This window comes from Scomber scombrus, chromosome 9 (assembly GCF_963691925.1).
Source record: "Scomber scombrus chromosome 9, fScoSco1.1, whole genome shotgun sequence".
NCBI lineage: Eukaryota > Metazoa > Chordata > Actinopteri > Scombriformes > Scombridae > Scomber > Scomber scombrus.
The window spans coordinates 24,687,336-24,712,931 of NC_084978.1; the positions used below are offsets into that span (position 1 = coordinate 24,687,336).

General features: G+C 42.2%; 3 protein-coding genes across 3 annotated transcripts; all 3 read left to right on the forward strand.

The window, feature by feature from the left end:
- The first annotated feature begins 1,703 nt into the window (after positions 1 to 1,703).
- On the forward strand, positions 1,704 to 13,309 carry ube2d2 (ubiquitin-conjugating enzyme E2D 2 (UBC4/5 homolog, yeast)). The gene is made up of 7 exons (XM_062426292.1): positions 1,704 to 1,957; positions 3,593 to 3,656; positions 9,181 to 9,212; positions 9,478 to 9,555; positions 10,396 to 10,501; positions 10,933 to 11,026; positions 11,935 to 13,309. Exons 1-7 carry the CDS (start codon positions 1,934 to 1,936, stop codon positions 11,978 to 11,980), a joined length of 444 nt encoding a protein of 147 aa, XP_062282276.1. The 5' UTR covers positions 1,704 to 1,933; the 3' UTR covers positions 11,981 to 13,309.
- A 1,450-nt stretch (positions 13,310 to 14,759) lies between these two features.
- Positions 14,760 to 19,042, forward strand: zgc:110843 (uncharacterized protein LOC541492 homolog). Its single transcript, XM_062426293.1, has 3 exons — positions 14,760 to 14,917; positions 16,664 to 16,866; positions 18,156 to 19,042. Exons 1-3 carry the CDS (start codon positions 14,854 to 14,856, stop codon positions 18,243 to 18,245), a joined length of 357 nt encoding a protein of 118 aa, XP_062282277.1. The 5' UTR covers positions 14,760 to 14,853; the 3' UTR covers positions 18,246 to 19,042.
- Positions 19,043 to 21,091: 2,049 nt separating this feature from the next.
- On the forward strand, positions 21,092 to 23,952 carry LOC133985783 (CXXC-type zinc finger protein 5-like). The gene is made up of 2 exons (XM_062425489.1): positions 21,092 to 21,483; positions 22,334 to 23,952. The coding sequence occupies exon 2, from the start codon at positions 22,542 to 22,544 to the stop codon at positions 23,433 to 23,435; it is 894 nt and encodes a 297-aa protein (XP_062281473.1). The 5' UTR covers positions 21,092 to 21,483; positions 22,334 to 22,541; the 3' UTR covers positions 23,436 to 23,952.
- The last annotated feature ends 1,644 nt before the right edge of the window (positions 23,953 to 25,596 follow it).

Here is a 25,596-nt window from a genome sequence, read left to right on the forward strand (position 1 = left end):
ACACTGGCAACTGGGGGAAAAATAGAGCAAGTTACACCATCAATGCACCCAGTGATCCACACTGTAAAGAGGATAAGGAGAGATCTATTTTAAATTATTCAAAACTTACGAATAAATCATGCACACAACCTGTAGTTGTGTTAAATCTAGCTCACACATGGCACCATGACACTTCCTCAAAACAGCCTCACAGTCGTATTAATATCACTCCGCGCTGAGTGTTGTAGTTCATCTATGTAATACTATCTCTTGATATTAGGAGATACGGCCACAGGACTGAAAGGTCTATCTACAATCATATCCGCCGTCATTACATATGACTACGGCACTGTATATGTAATAGTAAACCATTTTGGCACCGGTTCTCGGGACTTTACCTCATGCAAAATACGTGCTGGGCAGACATTTTGGCTCCATGCTCACCATGTGAACACGCAGCCTATCACTTGCATGCCCAGAGCCAAAATGATGTGAGTTGCAGCACTCCGTCGCCAGCGTGCGCTGTGCGCCCTGTGCGCATGTCGGCGGAGGGCTTTCTGGCTGCAGCGCAGTCATAGATGCGTTCCATCAACACGACTTCCGCCTGGCCTTTACAATAAAATAGGGGGTCTTTTTTTATGGCTTGGAGGTGCAGTAGGCACTTACACTTAATTTAGGCCTACTGGTTCAAGAAAAAAAAGATATTTAGTGTAATCATATTTTCAGTCTGTTTTTGTTAATCAATTATTGCATGAATTATTCTAAAGGCAAAAATCCCAAACATTCTATGGTTATGTCATTTCAAATGTATGGATTTGCTGGTTTTCTCTGTTTCATATTATTGCAAATGTATTTTTTTTATTTGAACTATTAGTCTGGCAAAACAAAGCAGTTTGAGGAAGTTTTCTGTCTGTATTTAATTGACCAAACAAATCGAGACAATAACCGGCAGATTAATCAGATCAGCATCTTTCGGTTGATCACTCACAGCAGTGTTTCAAAGCAGACACTGTGCCATTCTTACGTGGTTGTTAGTGTTAATATGACATGTCACACAACTTCTACAGGCCAGGAAAAAAATTTGACACAGAATGTGTGTATTAATGTATTTCTCTATCTCCTACACACTCCTCCTACCAAACACAATCACACTCTCTTCCCTACTACAAAATACTTATATTTTTATAATTATTTTGCCCAACCAATATAACAATAACAACAACCACCAAACAATAAAACAAGAACAAAAACAAGAACAAGAGTAATGAAAGGAGGGTCAGTATTTTTAAAAGCAAGAGCAGTTTAATGATATGAGCAAGCATGTGGTGAATTGTGATGAAGTTCAGGCTGTTTATGAAGTTCATGTTCTAATTCAGTGGTTCTCAAACTTTTTCACATCAAGGCCCCTAAATTAGACCACAGATTCCCATCTGATAAGATTTATGCTTTTACATGTTTTATTACAGAAAGTGTATGAAACCCATGACCAACACAGTCTCTCATTCTGTCATTGTGTCGCTTATGGATGGAATTACAGTTTTTCAACCACTAACCCACCACCACTTAATTCTAACTTTTCTATCTCTAAAATGTTCTCAATAGCTTTAGGGCCCCCAGTTTTGGGGACCACCATAGTAGTGGGTTTAAGGTGGTGGAGCCTGTGCTTGTATTGTGAAGGGCAGGGGCCGGACGTAGTGTCGGCGCTGCTGCTGGCGGAACACAGGCCGCAGTGATTTGGTAGCCGCTGCAGTAGGAGGAAGGACCGCGGGTCTACCCTTCTATCTTTCAGTTTCGCCTCGAATTTCTATCGGTGTTTCCTTTCTAGTAGCGACCAGTCATTAGAGTGTACTGTAACGGTGCTCTATGATCAATAAGTCGTAGTATTATCCACGGACAGTGATATCCATCGCCATTTTAACCGCACGTTTTCCCTGACAGAAGCGCTAGCACAACAATGGCTCTGAAAAGAATTCACAAGGTAAGGAAGTGAACGGCAAGGCCCGGGATTTCGCAGTTTCGTCGGGGATTTAGTCCCAAGGTTGCCCAGTCGAGGCTCGTCTGAGGGTTTAACACACTGAAATGAATGTAAAGATGTTGACCGAATAAGTATGTTTGAACTAACCGTGTGTGAACAGCGAGTGAGGACAGTGAGAGCAGCAATGCGCCGCTTGTCTATCCACCAGAGCTGCTTCACACGGGCCAACTCGACCCTTCACTTATTAGCCACCGCTACATTAGCCCTTCTTGGTTTCGACACGTCGGTTTACCAATTATTATGTATAATAATGGCTATAACGTGATGTTAAAGCTATGTGTCACGGTTACATGTGAATGATATTAGCTGTGTGTTAACCCCGTTAGCTGTTTTGTGGCTATCTGTGCCCGGTGGTGGGCTAACATGGATGAGCTAAAGGTTTCATGTGAGCCAGAGAGCTGCTATATTAACATTTATAGTACAGGAGCGGCAGCTGCCACACTTTAATGCTTATCTGCTGCCAGTTCTGTTTTTGGTAGTGCCCAAACACCGTAGTGAAGGTAGCTAACGTTATTTATTACGGTTACTGAAGGTTTACTCGCTGCTTCGTTTGACAGCTAAGTTATCCAGTTAGCGTTTTAAGCTAACATTAGCGCGGATACTTTATTTCATAATTTAGCGTTTTTAGAGTTTTCCTTTTTTCCTTTGTTTTGTAGCTCACCTTGTTTTAAATTTTCTTACACGTGTGAATATATTTAACGCTAATGAGACTCGCATTAGTCCGTAGTTGAGGATGGATGTAACCCAAGCTAGCTTATATCCGTTGTTTTTTTAAAGATGTTGTCTCCGTAACGCACAGCATGTTAGAGATTTGACGTAGTCGTGAGAAAAAAAGCTTACCATTGTTCATGTTTGACGTTATAATTATTATTATTAGGGTTGTTGTTTGTAACCGACACACAGGAGATACATATGGGGAAAAGCTGGTGATGGTGTTAGCGGCGTAAAAACAGGCCCCACGCGTTATTCGCCTTTGATGTCATGTTGCTGACAGCAGCCGAGCAGCACATCATTATCACTCCGTTAGCTCAATGTTGTGCTTTGTCTTCGTGTTGTCAATTCCTCCGGTAACGTAAGCCCATGTCATAATGTGAACGAGCAGCCAGCATAATGTTTCTCCCCTACACAGACACACACACCGTCTACTGTTGAACCCGAGCGTTTACGTTGCAACGTTACACTTAAACCCGTTTACCAGACTGTTTGTGAGTGTGTGTTGTGATACAGTCGTGATCCGTGTTTGGCTGTCACAAGCGCTACCTGCCCCACCTGCAGAAATACTATTATGTAACAACCAATCGTCAAAGCTCACGGTGGTACAGTAGTGTTGTTGTTTTTGTAGGAAATGAATGTAGGAAATGTTTCACCTGCAGGGAAAACTTTGTAGCTGATTTTTAAATGAACTGCACACAGGGCCCACATGTGGATGTTTGAGTTGTATATTAAAAATATTATATCATCAGGAGTTTCTTTTGTGCAATGTTGATTGTATTGTCATTAATCTTTGAGACATAGCTCACTCCAGGACCTGATCAACTGACCTGATCTGTCTCTTTTTTCCCCTTGTTTTCTTCACAGGAGTTGAATGATTTGGCACGGGACCCACCAGCCCAGTGTTCTGCAGGACCAGTAGGAGATGACAGTAAGTTTACTGTCAAAACCAACACTGTCTCAGACAGCTGTGTGTGTGTGCCTGGAGCTTAAAATGAATTATTAATTAAAATGATTATTATGACATGTTTGGATGTCAGATTTTGTCAGACTGAATATTGTAACTTGGAAAGCAGGTGAAGGTGCTGGCTTTTTAATGTGTGGAGTCTAGTGCGTTAAGGTAAATTAACAACAACTAATAATAATAATCTTTATTTGTAGAGCGAAAATTCACCATACCTCTCAGAGTGCAAGTTACAAAGTGCGTCATAAAGGCAGCAAAATAAAACAGACAAGTCATAAAATCATCACGTTTTAAAAAGACAATTTTGTGTATAAAAAACATTTGGTTTATGAAAAAGCAATAAAAGAAAAAAAAATTTAAAAGACAAAGAAAATGAAAAATTAGACAAATCAGGAAAGGCTCTCGGATAAAAGTTTGTTTTAAGAAGAGACAAAATCACTGACTCAGCCAACTTAATTTCTTCAGAGCAGATAAAAGACCTCTGCCCGAGGATCTCAGAGTACGTACCAGTGCATACGGCACAAAGAGGTCAGATGTGTAGCAGGGAGAAAGGCCATGAAGAGCCTTAAATGCAGTCCGTAAGATCTTTAAAACGTACTGGGAGCCGGCGTTAAGAAGCTACCACAGTAGTGATGTGATCACATCTCTTGGTTCTGGGTAAAAGCCTGGCAGCTAAGTTCTGTGCAGTCTGGAGTTGATCAGTTGGGTTTTTTGGTTCAGGCAGTTGCATTAATCCAGGCGTGTTGACATGGAGGCGTGTAAAATGCTCTCTGTGTCCTTAAAGTTCAAATAAATTGTTGTTTTTTAAAAATATTTGTAAGATTAAGGAAGCACCTCTGTTTTTTGAGCAAACCGATTTGAGCATACTCATTCTTTATAAAAGCATAATATTCTCACCTCTGTTGCTTCATGTCAGTTTAATTTTTGCTTTCAGGATAGTTATGAAGGGAAATCTCATCCAGCTAGGGTTATAGTCTTTTGTAATGTAGAAGTAAATGGAGATTTTTATCCTATAGAAATTAATTTTGATTAAGTCAGTTTTTCTGTGAATTATATCACATTAAATATATATTATATTGTCGATGTGTCTATCTATCTGTTTTCAGCAAACTGATGTCATGGAAAGCAAGTATATTTATCTGACCAGTGTCGTTGGTTGGTCATGTATGATGGTTTCCAAAAAACTGTCAACCTAATAGAATTTTACAATTGAATTTGTAAGACTGAAAAAAGTAAGAGTATCTTAACCTGATGGGCACAAATTCAAAACTACAAGTTGTCTTCTAAACTCATCATTGTATTTTTGACAGATGATCCAATGAAAGTATTATAAGTTATAAAACATCTTTCTTCAAATACAGATCAATTACTAACATTACCGCTTGTGTCTGTAGTGAGTAAAGGGGAATAGTTTGTTCTCTTTTCTTTAAAATCTGTGTCTAGTAGAATAACTGATGCTGTCTGTGAAGTCTCTAATCTGTCTCAGAGACCGTCCTACTGCAACACCAGTAGTTCAAAGCTCCTCCTTTTAACATCCCGACCACCTGTGCCTCCGCCTTCTTCACTCGTTTCAACAGTTGTTCAGAGCAGTTTGTCCTCCTCCACAACACTATGTCTTAGCTGAAGTCACAAAATTCAGACACTCAAAAACTTTGACCTTCAATGACTGACATTTACTTGTCAGGTCGGCTGCTACATTTTGAATTTCACACCCTTTTGATGGCGTGTGGGGTTCTTTTTCGAGTTTAAGTAATAGCATTTATGTATTTTATCACAAGGAAATCTAGTTGGTGAATAATAGTGTTGGCAGCTGATATTGAAGGATTAAACATTTATCAGAATCACCTGTTTGTCACAGTTGATACGGCTTAATTGTTTTATGGAGGCAAATTACTTTCAGACAGTTTTTTTTCACTGTGGAGTTTTACAGTAAGGGAACACAGGTGCCTGTCACCTTTAGATTTTAACTGTTAGCGATGACGTAACTGAAACACTAAACGATGCCTGTAGACATCTTTTAATCAGCTGCATTACAGTTTGTATGATGGCCGCACCCCGGAGAAACATGTAAACAGCTTTTTGTGTTATCAGATCGATTAGCACTGTCACAATGTAGAAGTAAAAGAAAATACATATCTGCATGTGTAAACCACACTAAGTGCATGTTATTTATGTTCCAGTATCCATCTGGAAAGTTTGTGTGTGTGTGTATATATACAATATAAACTCACATTACATATACAAACATTTTTACATGATGTAATTGGTAGTTAAGGTTACAGTATGTTTGTGTTTTAGTGTTTGCACATACAGGGAGACTACATTATGAAAACACGTCTGGTGTCTTATTGGATTACATTACATTAATTACATTAATACGCACCCATATTTAATATCTCTCAAACCTCACCTGTCATGTTTATCGTACACAGAGAGGATAAAATATCAGTTTTCGGGGTATTGTGTCAATCCCGCGTGCATGCCAGAACAATTATTACTGTGGTGATGTGTCACTACTGTCGATTGAGAGAACGATTCGTATCTGTTACTGTTACGACTTGAATTGGCTTCAGGCTGAAGAATTAACATTTGAGATTTGATACATTTTACTAATTTAATGCAAGACAAACACAGACTTGATTTCTATCTTTCCTGTGTGAACCATGATAATAAAACAATGCAAATTTATCAGGTCTAGTAGTTATATTTAACTCTTTACAGCTCTTATTTTTATTTGTGAGTAGAATAATCAATATGTTTAATTCAGATATAGCTTTGTCATATTTATGAATATTTTTAAGACTATTGTTCTGCTCTGATGTTGCACGACAAGCAGTAAACTATCAGCGAGTTGGTGTTTGTAGTGACAGGTGCGATGCCTTACACTGCTGTTTTTACCCTTCATTGTCTCTTAAATAACGTAAACATGAACCCTTGCATTGACTCTGTCCGTTGTGTATACACGGGGCCAAATGCTTTCTGCTGTTGTTAACATGACAGCAGTGAAGGTAACTCACCTCATGTAGCTACAGTAATCAGACTTAAAACTACCTGAAATAATAACAGTCCAGTTCAGTGAGTTACTTTAATGTATTTTATCATTATTTAGAAATCAAAACAACACAGCATGAAAGTTTTATGTTGATGATGACACGGTCTTGTTGTGTTAGATACAACAGGATCACTTCCTCATTTGTGGTCACACAGCTGAGATGGAGACATTTAGGAGATTCTGCAGTTTAGTTGATACACAAAGAAATAATCAGGTGATGCAAAGTATCATATCTCCATGTAAGAGGTGTTTAGCTCCCGTTCTGCCATATCTGGGCTGCGTAATTAATGCATTTAAGTATTTGTCAACAAGAGCTTTCCTCTACTTTAAAGGTGCTACTGATTAGCTTAGTTTAGGCTATTTGTCAAATTTGGTTGGGTTGGGAATCACAGATGAACACATTACACGATACTTTCACTATATCCATTCCACAATAACAATTTATCACAAGAAAGGTTATTCTGCCATACACAAAATGCCAAAATGATCACAATTCATGTAAATTTAGAGAAAAAAAAAATTTAAACAAGCAGGAAATAGTCAGATAATGTTAAGACAATGTTTATTAACAGTACATTAATTTCACAGAAAAGAAAGTACAAATATCACAACACTGACTGTTTTGTGCCTGTCACAGAGCTGCTGGTAGAGTCAGCAAGTCTGAGAAGAGACAAAAGAGAGATTAATAACCCAAAACTTGTATTGCTTTTCCATGGCAGTAAACACAACCAGCTGATAACCAACTGGACTATATTTAGAGCTGATGAACAGCAGCGGCTACTTACTGACACTCCCTACAACTCAGGTACCACAGGGAACATTTTGCAAAGGGCCATGAATGTGCTCGTTGTGACTGTCAAAGCTCCTGCGGACTCTCTTCTGACAGCAGCTGCTCAATTTGCCTGCATTTCGTCTTTGTTGTCACCCACAATTGTCGCTCATGTGACGGTCGGCAGTCTATACAGCGCGCTACAGTGGAGGGTAGTGGTAAGCCAAAGTAGCCAAATCAATTCTGAGAGGCATTGGGTTTAAAAGTGTATCCATACTTGGTGTCAGTGTATCGAGAACGTTTCGCAAATGGAAATATCGCAATCGTTGACCGTATGTGGAGCCAAAATATCTCGACCCAACCTCGGTGGCTGGCTGCAGTATAGTTCGTAAGTCCTCCCCCCTCCATTTTGGCAGATGTGACTTGACCCAAACTAAAATATCAATGTACACATCAAATACATTTTTCCCAAAGATGGTTTCTGACATTTTAGGTAGCTCATATCACACTGATGTCTCTCCATTTCTTACGGCTCCAAATTATGTCGCACAAGCAAGATGGCTGCTTACAGAAAGGAGATATTCTGGCTTCACTTTTGCACAGCAGTAGGAGGCATAGACACGTCGTTCATATTTATAAATGGTCAACGATCGCTTTATGTTGCAATATCAATTGATTCGTCCCAAAAGCTCGTTCCAATGACATCAAATTGCAAGTAGCATAAACACAGTCACAGATCTTCATTCACATATGTGACACAGACGGATGCGGGTTGACATAAATAAACCAATAGTAAAGCACTGTGGCTGATGTTAATCACTACTGAAACACCTGGGAACAACATCCACTCCTTTATCTCTTCACTTAGGTTTGTGATGTATGGAGGCTTATCAGGGTATTTTTATTTTCGTAGAAAAATATTATATCATGGTGCATTTTTATTGAAAGGTACATTTACAGATAGAAATCTCTGTTTATCCATGTTAATCCCTTTTTTTTCCTTCTTTGATATCTCAGTCTTATAAATTCATTGATGATGTCTGGTCTATAATTTCTTGTAAACTGACTAACTTATTCTAAATAGTCTAAATACTATATATATATATATATAGTTTCTTTTTCATACTTATCAGAGGAACTTTTGACTCTGCAGCTCTGTGGGGGGAAAAAAAGTAGCAGCCGTGTTTTTCTGTACGTCTTGCTTCCTGCCACCCAACATCAAATAAACCACTCTTCTATAAACTGCACAAAAGTTGTAGGAACACGTAATTGCTGTGGTCGACTTTTCACCGTGACATTTATCTTCAGACCTCGACCGGAGGCCTGACTCGGACAGGTTCAAATGCTCCTAAATCAATTCCCACTATTTGTTTTCTCTAAAAGAACAAAAATCATATTACGTTAGGTAACAATTTCCTCTTCAGAAATGCTCCAGATATTCTTGCACATAAAGAGTGTTTTCTCTATGAGCGTAAATGTGAGTTTACTGTAATCATCTGACCCTTTACAGTCACGATTCAGAGCGAAATGTTGTATACTTGCTCAGAGTCTGTTGCTCAACTGCACAAATAAACATGCACCCTTCATGTGGCATCATTTATTCGAACACTTGTCAGCCACGTTTTGTGTTTAGCGTTTCATAACCGATTTCTCTGTTCTTTTTGTTTCAGTGTTTCACTGGCAAGCCACAATAATGGGACCTGTAAGTATTCATTTAGAGTCTTCGCTTCCTTCCGGGAATCAATGTTCATGCATACGACAGTGTGTTTTGTTTGTTTTTACTCTAAACCGCTGACTTTGTGTTAAAATGTTCCTCATTAGACTCAACTATGTACTTTATCAATTAGATGTCAGCTTTTACTCAAACAGAAGATTCATGGTTGAGCATTTAACTTTATATTCCATTTTGCATGTATAGTTCAGTCACTAATGACATGAATGTGTGTTTTGTTTTTTTTCTCTGTTAGAATGACAGTCCTTACCAGAGCGGGGTTTTCTTCTTGACCATACACTTCCCCACAGACTACCCCTTCAAACCGCCAAAGGTAAGCAAGACACCGACACACAAACACACAAAGAAGCAGCAACATAAACAGAGTGACTAGACTTGTGCTGATTGGTAGATCATACATCTACGATTAAAGGGATGATCAGCGATTGGTTTTCCCTTCACTGATACTTATGAATGAATGAATAGTTTATTTCAGTCATACATTATAAGAAACAAGACATGACAATTTGTGCGGGTATGCAACTGACAAAACATCATCATATATGTTAACACCAATCCATTTCACACAATAAAATACACATAATGACTGATTTTGCCTATCCCATACAATCTATAAAATAACCCATAATATCAGCATTTGAACTAATTTACTATCAGAGCTTAAAATGTGTTTTACATGTGCTTCTTTTAATGCATAGCTCAGTGTGTAGGCTGTGTGAGTAGTGAGTGTGTGGTCGAGAGAGTGTGAAGTTAGCAGTGCTAGAGTTCACAGTTTGTGTTTTATTGTTGTCAGTGATTAAATGCCACGACTCCTCAAGACCCAAGCTTAGCCCTGAAGTTAGCGACTTCAACATGGGCCCAGGCTCACTTAAAGTGGACCCTCCTCCTCCTTCTCCTCCTCCTCTCTCGCGGTGATCACATTGAGTCTTAGCAGTCTCACAGTGTGACAATATGACAATCTGACTATAGAGAGCGTTGCCCAAATCTAAAAAGTACCAGTGTGTGTGTTCCCTGCTAAAGAATGCCACAGCTTTACATAATTCAGTTTCCTGTTGTTTCTCTTTCTCGCTCTCTCTCTCTCTCTCTCAACACCACCAACCCCCTCCTCCTCCGCTCCCCCTTGCACGTCTTTTGCCTGTCTGTCTGTCTTCAGGTTGCATTTACCACAAGAATCTACCACCCAAATATCAACAGCAACGGCAGCATTTGTCTTGACATCCTGCGATCACAGTGGTCTCCGGCTCTCACCATCTCCAAAGGTAAGGCTGATCTCTCGCCGGGCCTTCAGACGCTAAACTGCACACATGGTCGTTGCAGATGCTTTCGTAAACAGTGGTTTTGAATCAAAATGCATCCCACAAATAATACATTCTCACATTTGTCACGCAGAGGTCCTCGTGTAAAGCATGAGTAGTATCTCTGTAAATGTCAACGTGGCTCTTTTGTGATGGATGATTACTAACAGACATGGTTACAAATGATGTCTCTCAGGCATTCTCTACATTTGTTAGAAACCCCAGTTGCGTGCTTTATCGATAAATCTATAGCTTTGAGTAAAAAACACATTTGCATCTGTGGTTAATCTTAAAGGAAAGTGGTCCAAATTCTTAAGGTTTGTTTGTTTTGTTTCCTTACTTTTTACACTAATGCTCAACTGGTGAACACTCATCCTCTGCTACACACATCCCAGTTCTCCTGTCCATCTGCTCTCTGCTGTGCGACCCAAACCCGGATGACCCCTTAGTACCCGAGATCGCCCGCATCTACAAGACGGACAGGGAAAAGTAAGTCATTTGTTCTGTTTTTAAGGGGGGGTTTTGTTGTCAACATTAAACTTTTTTTTTTACATTGTTCGAAAGCACACAAGAATATCAGGTTTCAGTCATCACATGTTCCATTTATGGGAACTAATGGGAAATAAATACTGACTGGCTGCCGTTCAACCAGTTTTTGTATACATACTTCCTAAAAATTTGCAATTTTGTTGATCTGAGAGGCAGAATTTAGGTTTTCAACTCTGCTGCTGCTCTGAATGAATATGGAGCAAAGTGAGAGATCCAGAAATGTTACAAACACTTTTTTTAAACATTTATTTCAGAACATTTTGCAGTCATAATATTTCATTTCAGCTGGTATCACTATGTTTTCTGGCTGTCGCATCACAGTGCATCTCCATTAAAAGTAATCATTTTTAAATAAAGCTGATAATAAAGCTGATATTTAGCTCCTTTAAAAATGAATCTGTGTCATTAATAAAGCAGTTCTGTACATCTATCAGTTACTGGTTAAGTGAATGCTGGCAGCCCACACTGACCAGTCACAGGTTTGCGCTGTCATCTGTGTTTTTTTACAAACCCACAGAAAGAAATAAGAGGAACATATTATGAAACATTGCATTTAACACATATACAGTAAAGATAGTGCTGTTTTGGTGGCGTTTTTGTACTGATCAGCCATCTGCAGTGATTTTTGGTTGCTGCAGTGTTAAAGAGGAAATAAAAAAGTAACCTCCTGAATTTCGGCACAAGAAGGCAGGGCTGTGTTTTTGTGTGTGTGTGTCTGCCAGCTGGCCTCTCTGCTTCAATGATACTGAATGATATGCATATGGAAGTTTGTAACATGCTGGACGTTACGAGGCTAAACAACTAACACTCCCCCCTCTCTCTCTGTTTCTCCCTCTGTTTGTTTCCAGGTACAACAAAATAGCTCGGGAATGGACACAAAAGTATGCAATGTAGTGTTGGGGTAGAATCATGGCCAACCACCTCTACGACATAAGGTTAGGGGAGCTTCAGACGTAAAGAGAAAACAAACAAAAAACCATACAAACAAATGAAAAGTTTAAAACAAGATCTTGTTGGTTTCCATTGGAGTGCTTTCTTTGAGCCACGCCTCCCCTTCACCAGAGTACCTGTAAAACTCCCTCTGCCCCACCCTCTCTCTCTCTCTATCTATTTCTATCTCTATCTCTATCTCTCTCTGTTTGACTCTGTCTCCCCCCTTCCTCCTCCTCCCACACCTCTCAGCTCACCTGCCCACCCTCCAGTGTACATTTTGTCACCTTATAATGGTTACACCCGTCTCTTCCTGCTCCTTTGTCCACCTCACCTCTCCCTTGTGACCTCTGCCCCTCCTTCCGCCTTCTCCTCCTCCCTCCCTTACCTCTGTATTACGTTACATTATGTCATCATGCAGGTTGGGCTGTCACAGCCTCTCCCCCACCTCCCCCCTTTCGTCCTGCATCCTCACCCCCTTTACCTCCCCCCACGTTAATTACTAAAAGCATTCCTTTGAGCATCTGTAAAACTTTTGAGGGGACCTTTATTTTTTCCTTGATTTCCCTTTTTTTAGGGGGGAGGGGGGGGAAAGTAATATGGAGGGATTTTTACACTCTGCACCCTTTCTTGTTTTGTTGTCCTTATAATTCCCATCAGCCGAGGTGACAATTCAAGAAAGCAGTTTGGCACGTGAGTCGAAGGGCACTCTGTATTTTATACAACGAATACTTAAAAGAAATCATTGCAGGCTATGAAAAAAAAAAATGAGAAAAAAAAGATGCACATGGCCGATTTTGGTCTTCTGTTGGATTCTATGAACGGACTTGAATTTATCCCCACACCTCCCTCTCCCACCCTCACCTTACCCAAGTTGACCCCTTTGTACACACACATAGACGCACACACACACATGCACGCACAACTGTAACCCCATGTCACACACCCCTCCCCCCACCCACCACTACCACTTTTCTTTATACACAAAGTGGAGGTTCTGGACCAGGTATTTAAGCAATTTATTTTTCTTAGTTCAACCTGTGTTTTTTTTTATCCCCCTCCCCCTTCCTCTTCACCCCCCATAACTCTTTAGGTTGCTTTTTTTTCTTTTCTTTTTTTTCTTTTTTGCTATTGTTAAATTAGAGGCTAACATCTTAAATGGCTATGGGACTGGCTTGGGCTCTGGGTGCGAGGAGAACCCACTCTTCTTGCACAAAACCTCTGTATATTGAATTACCTGAGAGGCTCGTTGAGCTTTGTGTGTTGATTAAACTGTGTAATAAAAACCCGTGACTCCTGTGTTGACTCATTCTCGGCCCCTTTTGGACGACATGCAGAGGTAGGACGGGGACATTTTATAGCCAGGTCAAATTCATGACCCAGTTCTACAGAACCTGTGATAGAGGAACATCTGCTAGTACCACACAGTATCTTATAGCTATATTACTACCATCCAACAGTTTAAGATGATTTCTGCTTGCTAAGTGAAACATGACTGAAACTTATTAACATGGTTTAAAATTGTTCATAGAAATAAATATAAGTGGTCTGGAGATGCAGTCACTATCACTGGTTTATTCTGTTAGCTGAACTGTAAAGAACACAAAATAAAACAAAAATAAATTCACAGAACAATAAAACAGATGATGTGCACATTTTTATAGCTTTAGACAACTCATGTCATAATACTTACAATTACAGTTTAGTTTTTTAATTATTTTGTCGACCTCTGGTGGTGCTTTTAAGCATTTTTTTACTATATATATTACATTTTAACTGATGGCGATTCTGTGTTTATGTTGATGAAAATAGAATCGTATGTTTTCTGCTCTTGTAAGCTGTTAAAGTTTAACCAGGGGGGTTATCATGGTTCAGTAAAGTATTTACTTATTCAAAGAGAAGCAGCTTTTCCTGAAAGGCAACAGGGTTAGGTTACAAAGAGCGCGGCAATCAAGATAATTCTCCGCAGTGGCAAGCCTCTGCGCTGCGTAACACGGCATGAGGGCTGAACGACTCACGAGTGTTTACATCATCCAGAGGATTGTTTGCTTATAGGCTTGGAGATGTGAGCAGTAAAATACGGCGTATTGACTATACAACACTGTAAATTTGGGATTTATTACAGACGGTGGCAGAGACAGTGTTTGGCTGGGAGCATCTGTAGGCTATTTGTTAGATTTTCCGCCACTTTTGTGCTATGCTATTAAGTGACTATTCGGAAATATCCAAGTTTCCCAGCCGTAATAATGACTTTGGAGCATTATTCATAAATCAAAATACTGGTTATTGTAATAACTCCGAAATGATATGTACGCAGCATAGCTGTTATAAATCAAATATGTAGTGTAATATTTGTCAAGACATCAACTTTCACAATATATACATTTCTCATTTAGATATCTTCCATGTTAATGAGCCTTTCATAAACAGTCTATTCTTAAACCACTTGTGCACAGTGTCACTGAGTATTGTCCTCTTTTGATCTCTCTACCTCGACATCTTTGCAAATGAGGGAAACCTCAATGACTTTCGAGGCATAAATAAAGATTTCAATGAATAAAGACTGACGAGATTTCTAATAAATATTTGACGAAAGAATCCAATCCATCATATTGCAGTTCAGTTAAATAACAAAGCAAAGTAGATTTGTGCTGCGGAGTGAATCATCTTGCCTTGGCAGAACATCACTCTCCCTCCTCGGCTCTGATTGGGTGTAGTGCAGTGACGTCAGTAGACGGTGCAGATACACCGCTGGTGTAGCTAACGGAGCGCGGATAAGACTCCTCGGTTGACCTTGCTGTGAGCTGACTACAAACAACACACCGTCCAGGGAAATTATGACAGCCCCGAGTATACCTGCCATGCCCGCATTACCCTACTCGGGATTAAGGTTGTCAAAAGGTAAAGTATTAACGCCAGCTAATAGCATGCTAGCTTGTAACGAGTGTTTTCGCCTGCCGCTCAGCATAAACATGATATCTTTGTGACCATCGGTACTGCACACTTGCTTGTCGGGCTACTTCTCGGTGTGTGGAGACGACTTCTGGTAAAATAGCTGCTTTTACCTTCAAATATCGATCATTTAAGATTGAAGTAACTTTTTTTTACCGCAATGTCAGTGACCTAACCGCTCCTCAGCTGGCTAGCAAACACTTAGCTGGCAGTGAGCAGAGTAAATACAGCTACAGGTTATGTTTCCAACTTTAGACCCTCACTCAGTTTTGGCCCATGAGCTCGAGTCATACTTGGAGGTGATCCCACTATCCACAACATGAGTATCTGAATGTTTGGTGGCAGCTAATCACTGATCCAGCTGAACCAGGCTGGTGGCAGGGCCCCTTCTCCCTCCTCATGTCCCTGCATCATGTGATGCTGCCTAATCCTGCTCAGCCTCAATAAAATTGGAGAACCGTGCAATTCACAATCCCCGATTTAAAATGAAAAGCCACAGCACATTACTGTTAAGTTTTTCAGTATGAATTTAATTCTACTTCAGATGATGTAGGAGGTGGAGAGGTAGATGTTAAATCATCCTCTGAACTAGCTGTTAGGCCTTCAAAGCATTTTGTTACTGTTTGACTGGTGTGAGGTGAATTTGGAAAAAGTCACATCAGTTGAAAGGTCCAATTATTTGCCTCCTCTTCCAGGTTATGTTAAGCACAATCATAAAAAAAAACACATAATAACCCTGTCAATTTATTAAATATCACAATAGATTCCATGTAACACTACTGGATTGTCCTTTCAGTGTTACAGCAGACCTAAATAGTGCAGCAAATCCACGATTTTTAGACATGAAGAGGCTTGAAGGCTCATAGCAGAAACACGTGGAGAACAATTCTTTGTGATTAGAACCTTACATTCAAACAGTACTAATTGGTCACCCTGAAAGCCTGCAATTCACTCAATGTACACAAAGGTGCTTATTTATTAGGCTCAGTCTTAACCGAGACAGTGTAACAGGCCTACAGTGTTTGTTCAATGTCGGTGTCTACATATCTGAATACACACACATTCAACTCACCTTCAATCTTTGATAAAGTGGTAGCTTAATGTTTGGTACTTTGTATGACAACATGAACTTTGTCATTTAGTTTCAGGCTCATATTGACTCAAGTGTTCAGGATATTAAAGAAAAACAATCTGATTACTACTAGACTTTATGAGCTTATTAAAGCTCACTTCAGCCATATTACTTTTTTTTCCTTTTCTTTAATGATGATAAGAGCTTCCACCTCTTTACGTTTCCTTTGATGTCTCATTAGGAAAGCTGCCTGAGTGCTTGTGTGGGAAGTTTATTTAAATAAGTTCAGAAAATGCATGAAGCCAGTTCAAGAGGACTTAAAGTGGACTGAAATGCCACAAAGCTGTTTACTGACAGAGAAGCACCTTTGGTCACAAATCCAAATGATGTCATTATCTAACACAAGTCAGTCTAGGTCACCCATGAAGTTTTTGTGTTCACATTAAACAAAACACTGAGGTAGCCGTGATAGCGCTGTGGCACCTGTCTGTAAACAACAAAGTAGCAAAAGCACTGGCGCCCTCTGTAAAAGGGTATAAAGTCAGTTTTTGTTAACCCTCAACTACATTTCAGAATACACGGGTGTTTTTTTTAAAAATGTCACTACATTTTTGTCTCTCCAGAGCATTTGTTGGTTGCGCTGCCGGTGGCCGTGGTCGCAGCTGCAGGAGGTTTTCTAGTCAGCCATTACCTGAAGGGGCAGGGCTGCAAGAAGTCCCAGGTGAACACATGCATCAGCAAAGACAGTCCCAAAGTGGTGCACAGCTTTGACATGGAGGACATTGGCACCAAAGCTGTGTACTGCCGCTGCTGGAAGTCAAAGAAGGTCAGTTAACTCTTTGAGTTTCTGCCAGTCGGTACAGTTAAGTCCGGTTAGGTCCAGTTAGGTCTCTGAAATGTGGTTCAAAGGTCCATCCACTCTCTGCGTGATCACACTTTCACACATGTTGCGCTTTTGGGAAGTCGGTGATGTCACAGCCAGGTGTTTTACTTTCTGACTGCAGCTTAGATGACAGAAATGCAACATGCAGAGTTTCAAACTCAACTCAGCTACCGACAGCATGTAGAGCTAAAATGAAATCCAGATTCCATTTAATTATTCCCAAATTCCATGTTTTCCGTTTCGCTTGTCCTGAATTCGGTGTTTTACAGTTCGAGCACACTGTGTCACAAGAAAGTGTCGAATCATGTGGTGGATGAATACAATTTCAACAGTTCAATAAGAAAATATTTCAAATGTAAGGAATACTAATGAATTTGAAGTAACGCAACCCTGCACTGTTTTAATCAAAGGAATGGCTTCAGTGGTAAGAGAAAACACTCCTTTTTTACTTTCATCACATGATGAATGGGGGAAAAAACGTTCTCCTCCCCACACACGCACACACACATACACACAGTCATGTTGAGAAGAGACCCCCTGAGACGGCTAAGTCAGCCAAAAAAACTGAGGAATTCAACACTAACAGCTAAATTTAGAGCAGAGCAGTATCCAGTGACTGCTGTGAGTCAGGAGAACAACTATTCTGTAAGCTTTGCCATCGTACAATCAACTGAACTCATAAGAAGAATCTCAAGAGTCAAAAAAACGATCGCATCAAAAAGCGAGAGAGCCCCAACCTCGATGAAACTCCAGCACTGACAAACCATTTTTCACTTTTTTCTGCATCATGGAAATGAAAGTGTGGTCTCAGCAGTGTTAGATAGAGAATTAAACACTTGGAGACATCTTCATTTAACTAAGTGGCCATTAATTGCTTTGTGTGGAGGTCATGTTTTAAAATGATAGACCTGGGTGACACAGAACTCATTTGCAATAACCAAGATCCACTATTTGCTTTATGGACATTTAATACACACAAATGTTTTGATCATTTATAACCACTGTGTGTATTTTTTCTTCATCATAACAATTAAACTGTTGAATTATGTGGACGTTATCGTCAGTCATCCACTCAGCAGCTCAGAAATGTCTTATTTACTCCTAATCATGTGTTTTCAAGCAACTCTGGATACATTTTAAAGTCATGATTTTGTCACAGTACACTTATCAGAGTACAAAGGTCTTGAACTTGATAAGAGCCGCTTTTGTTTCCCTCTTCATCTTCCTTCCAGTTCCCTTACTGCGACGGCGCCCACGCCAAACACAACGAGGAAACCGGGGACAACGTCGGACCGCTCATCATCAAAAAGAGGGACGCTTAAAGCCAACCTATCAGAGAACTGCGTGCTTCCTTGTCCTTTGTCCAGCCAGTTATCCTCATTACAGTGCAACACTGACGGTTACAGTATGACACAGTCTTCTTCATAGCCCAGAATAGAGAGTGAGTTTCTTACATTCCCGCTCCGCTCCTACACTAACCCCACCACTTTAAAATCAAAGGTCATTTTTATTACGCAGAGATAATAAAGAGACTTTGACAATCCACACACTCTGACGTTAAGGTGTTATGACATGTGCAGTCGCCTTTTTGACCCACTTAACGTGAAGCGTTCGGGGTCAAAATTCCACCGCGCAGGCATCAGACCTTCACGTCCGGCGTCCCCCTTTCTGTCTCCTCTCGTCCAGGTGTGGAGCAGGTGGTCGAAACAAGACGAGCCCGGCATATCTTTGCCTCAGCCCAGTTTTTTTTTTTTTTCCTTTCTTTTTTTTCTTTCTTTCTGCATCTGAATGCAGCACAGGCCTTACATTAATATCTTAAGTCAGAACATACTCGACCCATATGAATGTTGCACGTGTTGATTTTTGCACTACAAGCTGCTTAGTCAGAGGTAGAAGTCCTGTGTGTGTCAAATGAAATGAAAACCTCATATCTCTGCTGTGTGTAACCAGTTACTGTTATCTGAGGAAACTGATGTATTTAATCTGTAAAGTGTTCAAAACTCAGCTTATAAAGGATATATTTTGCTTTTTCATCAGATTTATTTTGTACTGGCTGCGGTGTGTCTGACTTGATGAATCATTGTTCTGTATATTGTGAATAAAAACTTGAGTGATCTGATATGATGACCTCGTGCATTTATTTATTTTTTAGGAGGCTTGTTGGCGCTGAGGGGCCAGGGGCCAAAATCCTACATTTGTTTTGTGTTTTAACCTCCGGACCCTAAAACACTCCACTTAACCACTGCGAGGCAGAGCGGTGTGCTTATGGATTAACAGTGGGGCAGAGATAATGAGTTAACAGCTCTGTGGGCCAACTGCAGTGTATGTGGGGAGGGGAGGGGTTTCAGCTGGTGGAAAAGAGAGGTTCGCAACTACTGGGGCCCTCAGGTGGAAGGGCCACAAACGGCTTTAGATTTATCATGATGTTTAGATATGAAATATATTGAATTATGTTACCTTGTATGTGTGTGAGTGAATGGGTGAGCATAGAAACATAATAGGGCGCTTTGAATAGGAAGCACTGGATGCATGGTTGGCACCCTGCATGGCAACCTCAACCATCAGTCTATGAATGTGTGTGTGTGAAAGGATGAGGGTGTAAAGCGCTTTTAATGGCCAATAAGGCAAGAAAGGTGCTATATAAATGCAGTTTATTTACAATTGTTCCATGAAATAATGTACAAAAGGCCAAAAATGCAACTAAGTACTTACTACTACAAATAAAATATGATGCATTATTCTTGATTAAACTATACAACATTATTTAAACTAGTTACTTTGATGTTAAATAAGTATAAGTACACTCTGCTCATAATACCTCTATTTAAATCTTCACTTTAAAGTAAAGTTTGGATGCAGGAGTTTGACTTGAACCAGACTTTTTACAGTATTTTTAATGTGTGATATTAATAGTTTTACTTATGAAAAACACTTTTGAGACATTAACGAAAATAAACCCAGACAGAGTTTGCTTGCGTCCCCCCAAAAAACCGCTGAACTGGCTGGAGGTGAAGGAGGGTGAAGGAGAGGGGGGGGGGGGCATCGTCGTGCTGCAGTGTCCACCAGCACCAGTGGCCATTTTAAGATGTGGCAGTTATTAGTGGTGACCGCTAGACGACGCTGTGTGTGCACGGATGGTCGCGGCCAACAACAGTGTACGCGAGCACACGGTGGGCCCCTGCTCCCATAGTGACACGCACGCACGCACGCACACACACACACACGCGCACGCACGAGGTATCTGGCTGCTTGCCAGATGCAACGGAGGACTCTCACAAGAGGTGGAGTGGACTCCTACATCCCTGTGTGAGGAGTCACCTTAAACACACACACACACACACTCTCTCACACACACACATACACACACACACACACACACACACATACACACACACACACACACACCGCTCCACAATGCTGAGTGCAGAGAGTTCAACATGTAAAATCAACATGGATTCATGATAAACTGCAGCAGACACACTCTGACTGTTTGTAAATGTTTAATTTGTCATTGTTTGTTTTTAAGGCAGGCTGCTTTATATTGTTTACTATAAGTGACACCGACGTCAACACGTGGTGTTTATGGAGGTTATTACGCAAAACGTGTAGATATCACTGATGGCTTTATTATACCCACACACGTGCTGTAATATTATGTTTACTTTAATATCACATCATCATTATTATTATTATTATTATTATTATTATTATTATTATTATTATTATCATTATCATCAATATTATAGTAGTAGTATTAATAATTCAATACATCACTAATTACCCAGCTGTTTTAATTGACATGATTGACACATTACATGACATTACCTCACAGCCAGCATACCCCTCCTCCTCCTCCTCCCCCTCCTCTTCCTCCTACACATACATATGCTAAATTTACACACGCTTAACCCGCTGTCATTGACAACAATCATGAATGAATTAGGTTCATTCATGGTGCATTAGTGGCAGTTTATTGAGATTGATTTTAATGAGCGCTGCTGTATATTTAGTGTGTCGTCATAAATAATGCATGTGATGTATGTCCTGATGGAGAAACATCTGGGCTGCACCGCTGGACTGTGTGATATTCTGTAATATTCATTGAATTATATAGGTTAGGTATATGACAGGGGATGTTAATTTGCCTGTGTTGTTGATATGATTATGACATAAGGATAAATGGTGTTCATTGATAATAACATGCTCATTGATTGTGTGTGTGTGTGTGTTAGTGTGTGTGTATGTTTATGTGTGTGTGTTGGATATGTAATGTGTCTGCTTTAAATGCTCCAGTGTTCAGGCTATCAGCTGTCTGTGCGTGTTGGGACTCTTCCTGTGGACATGACGGGGTCGCTCTGACCACGGTTTCGGGCTGCAGAGTCCACTTCGCATTTTGAGCGACGCCCCCAAATTCCGTGCAGAGTGTTTGCAGACCCTCCGGGACGGAGAGGTGGAGGAGGAATCGGCAGCTCCGCCGTCCATATACACTACAATCACCACGCCATTAGTTCATGACTTCATCCTATCTTTGACAGGAGAGTTCGGACGGATTTTAAGAAGGTAAGACGAGACGTTTTTTCCCTCCATACTTCCTCATTGATTTTCGCTGTTTTTGTTTGGTCGCCTTTTTCCTGCGTGCTGCGCCGTGTCGCAGCGACCACTCGGACTGTGGTCAGCTCTCCGTGGCGTCGGCCGATCACCGTCTTCTTAGGTAACCTTAATTACGGTCAAATGATCGATCGGGCTCCTTGATCGACCCATCGAACGGTTTACACACTTGTCATGTATAAAGCGTTAATGTCCCGGGTTTAATCCCCACAATAGTTTTTTCTACTAATGTGGACACGGAATATAGCCTGGTCTTTTTTTATCCACAGCAACCGCATCGTTGCGCACCTCGCTCCTCGTCGCCGATAGCAGACAAAAGACAGCCTGTTTTTCTACGCTTCACTATTTAGTCTTCCTTTCTTTCAGAGCTTAAGCTTTGGCTGGCACACATAACAGCAGTCGTCAAAATGTATTTGAAAAGCGCGCTCCACATTTGACCTGCGCATATGCGCATATCTTTGCATATTGTTGTCGCTCTGTTATTGATTGCATTGATATACCGTGAAATTCTTAAAGGGATACTGCCTCCTGTATGCGGAAATCATTGGCAAAGCATGCACTGTGTCTCCTACACGGCCCTGCTCATCTGTGCTCAGGGAGTTTTGTTTTTCTACTCATATCTACATATATGTTACATTTCTCTTTTTATTTTTCTTTACACTGATTTTCTGACACTGTGTTTAGAGGTTGTGGTGGAGAAATATCTTCTAGTCTCATCTCCTCTGTTTACTCTCCCTCTGTATTCGTCTCTTCAACATTTCTATTCTTAACCTTCCTCTCTTCATCCCCTATTCATTTCTAGCTCTCCAGGACTCTGAGGCTGCTGCAGAGAATGGGAATAGGGACACAGGCCAAGGCTTGCCATTTTGGCTGAAGTAACAGCAGGACGGTTGTCAACCCCGCATCGGCTTCAATCCCCTTTTCCCTCACCTCTCCTCCCACACATACACACACACACACACACACACACACATACACAAGGATAGACACTCCCACACACAGCCACTGCTATGTCCACCGCCGTAGACATCGCTGGCCCTTCCTCCCCAGATCAAGCCCACAGCAGCGCTAAAATTCCCAACGAGCCACTGAGACCCAGCCTTAAACGTTCCAGCCACCCCTACAGCCTCTCTCATTACATCTCCGCCCCTTCCCCAGCCGTGGACGTCAAAGGCCTGATCCAGCCCTCCCCGGCCCAGCAACGGGCTGCCCAGCCCGGGCACACTAAACCCCGCCGGGCCCCCTCCTGGCCTGACATGTGGGAGTCACCTAGCGGGCTCCACCTGGCCCACGCCGCAGAGCTGCTGATGCGCGCCGGGCTGCTGGCTCTGACCCCCGCCACCACAGAGCAGGCCAGCCTGGGTGCGCAGAGCAGCCAGCCGGCTAAAAGGGAGGCCGTGGAAGCGAAGGTTGGGAAGGGAGATGGGGAGGGAAGCGGATCCGGGCCCGAGGAGGAGGAAGAAGACTCTCCCGGGTGCGGCACCGACTTCCAACCCTTCCTGGGCGCCTGGTTACCCTTCAGCCCCGCTCTCTTTCCTCTGGCGGGTTTTCAGATGGGGGGAGGCCATTGGAGGAGCGCGACCATGGGAGCCGAGGGCATAGAGGGGCTGGTGGCAGAGGGCTACTCTCCAGGTTCTCTGGGCGGGGGCGGCGGAGGGAGGAGGAAGAGGAAGAGGTGCGGAGAGTGCGTACCGTGCCGGCGTCAGACGAACTGCGAACAGTGCAGCAGCTGCCGCAATCGCAAGAGGGGACACCAGATCTGTAAATACAGGAAGTGCGAGGAGCTGAAGAGGAAGCCCGGAGGCCCTGGGTTCGAGAGCAGAGTGTCCGCATTTGATCTAAGGGGGTCCGACTTTACTTTGGGTCTGGCGCAGGAGAGAAGCAACGGAGCCTTGGATGGATAGTAATGTTTGTTGGTGGCAGCATTTGTCAGAGGATCCCGGTTGGATGATTGTTGAGGGGCTGCAGTTTTTTTTAAAAACACACAGAGACACCATGTTAACACGCTCGGACTGTGGCGGAAAGATCTCCAGATCTTTGTGTTTAGCGCGGGGGCTGCAGCTCCGTTTTTTCAGAATGTTCACACTCGTTCCCATCCTTTCTTTTGACAATCAGTGAATTGGAGAGGAGAGAAAGAAGGATACCAATGTGTGTCAATATTTAGATGATGACAAAAATGCTGTAAATAGACTGTAAATATCTGGAAAACATTATGTCTTTTTTTACATCCCTTTCCAGTTTGGATGTATTGTGTTTCGACATTTAAAGAAGGAGCCAAATGTTTTGTTTCTAATGGGGGAGTTTTGATTCTGTTGTTCTGACGTCACTGCATCAGTAAGAAATGAATGAGTTCAGCTTAGGCTAAATTATTTCATGTGCAACTTGTACTGTCTGTTTGCCCTTTTGAAATAAAAGAAATTGGCCATGTGCACTTGTCTACAGGCTGGGTTTATACTACATGTGTATGTGTGGGTGTGCGTGTGCGTGTGTTCATATTTAATTGGGTGTATGTGTCTGTTTGCCACCGTGTTTTGGCTTGTACACGCGCGCACACGTGTGTTTGTGTATATGTGTGTGTGTGTATGCTCATGTGTGTGTATGAGGTTGTGTGGATTATGAGTCACCTAATGGTGTGGCTGAGAGCCTTATCGCAACCCCACAGACACACAAACACACCTACACGCTGCCTCGGTGAGTCCGGCGCATGCACTCAAACACACCTAACCTGACATGCACACACAATCACAGATACTCTCTTCTTCTCCATTCACACACTGATGCAATTTCCCTTTTATTCACAAGTATAGATCATCCACACACACGTATAAACACACAAACACACACATAATAAACCAAATGCAGAGCCAGCTGGACCGAGGCTACAGGGTGGGTTTTTTTTTTTGCTTGTTGCCGTAACGATGGCTGATGTGATAAGACCTTCTTCCTCAGCGCCACACTCCAGGGGACCGCAGGGAAGACGTAACCATGGCAACGGCCGGCCCGAGGTGTCACGCTATAATTGGGCCACGGCTGCACTTCCTGTGCGCCTTCAGTCAGGGGGATCGCAGAGGGACTGTGTGTGTGTGTGTGCGTGTGTGTGCGTGCATCTGTGGGGGTGGGGGGGGTTGTGTGTGTGTGTGCGTGCGTGCGTGTGTGTGTGTGTGTGTGTTTGTCAGGCAGAGAGAGAGAGAAAGCGCAGCACGCCAGCCAACGCAGGACACTGCCAACTCATGGAGAAAAGCAGTGAGCTCCAACATCACGCTATTACAACGCTCCCACTGAATGAGAAACACACAGTCTTTTAGTAAAGTCCACAGTCTAGTGTTTCTTCATCTCTCAGACAAAAGGGGAATTTCAAATTCTTGGATCTGCAGCTTTTTTTTCTCTCCCACTCTTCGGTGCCTTTCTAGTGATTTGGAGCTTAATCCCCCCTCCCTGTTCTCGTCACGCATGCACACACACACACACACACACACACACACACACACACACACACACACACACACACACACACACACAGACACCGGAAATCTGTGTCACCCGCTGCCCAGCAGGTCCAGTGACTCCCTGAACGCCTGCAGTCTGGCTCCACTGGCCTGCAAGATGGCAGGAGAGAAAGGGAAGAGGAGGGGGGAGTGGGGGGTGTGGGGGGGTGGTGGAAGGATTGAACGGAGGACAGGGAGGGGTGGAAGGGTGAGGGGGTGGTGGGGGTTGAGAGAGAGAGAGAGTTGGGAGAGTGGGGGAGGAGGTGGAGGAGGAGGAGGGGAGAGGAGAGGGGGGTCGAAAGCGGATCCAGGGAGAGGGGAGAGAGAGAGAGAGAGAAGGTGGAGGGGTGAAGGAGGGGTAGAAAGAGACGTGGTGAAGGGCAGTGAGGGAGAAGGGGAGGGGAAGGGGGGGTAAGAGAAAGAGAGAGAGAGAGTGGGTGAAACTGGGAGAGATGAAAAGCAGGCCACAGGGGGAGAAAAAAGAAAAACGGGAGAGATATGCAGGGAGGAGGACGAGAGGGGGGGTGAGGGGGGGGGGAGATGGACAGCAGGGGATAAAGATAACGTGGGCCAAACAAAG

Bases quoted from the DNA above. Each gene is read 5' to 3' on its own strand.
- zgc:110843 (XM_062426293.1), top strand. From the start codon at position 14,854: ATGACAGCCCCGAGTATACCTGCCATGCCCGCATTACCCTACTCGGGA. The intron at 14,918-16,663 runs GTAAAGTATTAA...TTGTCTCTCCAG, and splicing joins GGGATTAAGGTTGTCAAAAG to AGCATTTGTTGGTTGCGCTG. The intron at 16,867-18,155 runs GTCAGTTAACTC...TCTTCCTTCCAG, and splicing joins GCTGCTGGAAGTCAAAGAAG to TTCCCTTACTGCGACGGCGC.
- LOC133985783 (XM_062425489.1), top strand. From the start codon at position 22,542: ATGTCCACCGCCGTAGACATCGCTGGCCCTTCCTCCCCAGATCAAGCC.
- ube2d2 (XM_062426292.1), top strand. From the start codon at position 1,934: ATGGCTCTGAAAAGAATTCACAAG. The intron at 1,958-3,592 runs GTAAGGAAGTGA...TTTTCTTCACAG, and splicing joins CTCTGAAAAGAATTCACAAG to GAGTTGAATGATTTGGCACG. The intron at 9,213-9,477 runs GTAAGTATTCAT...TTTCTCTGTTAG, and splicing joins AAGCCACAATAATGGGACCT to AATGACAGTCCTTACCAGAG.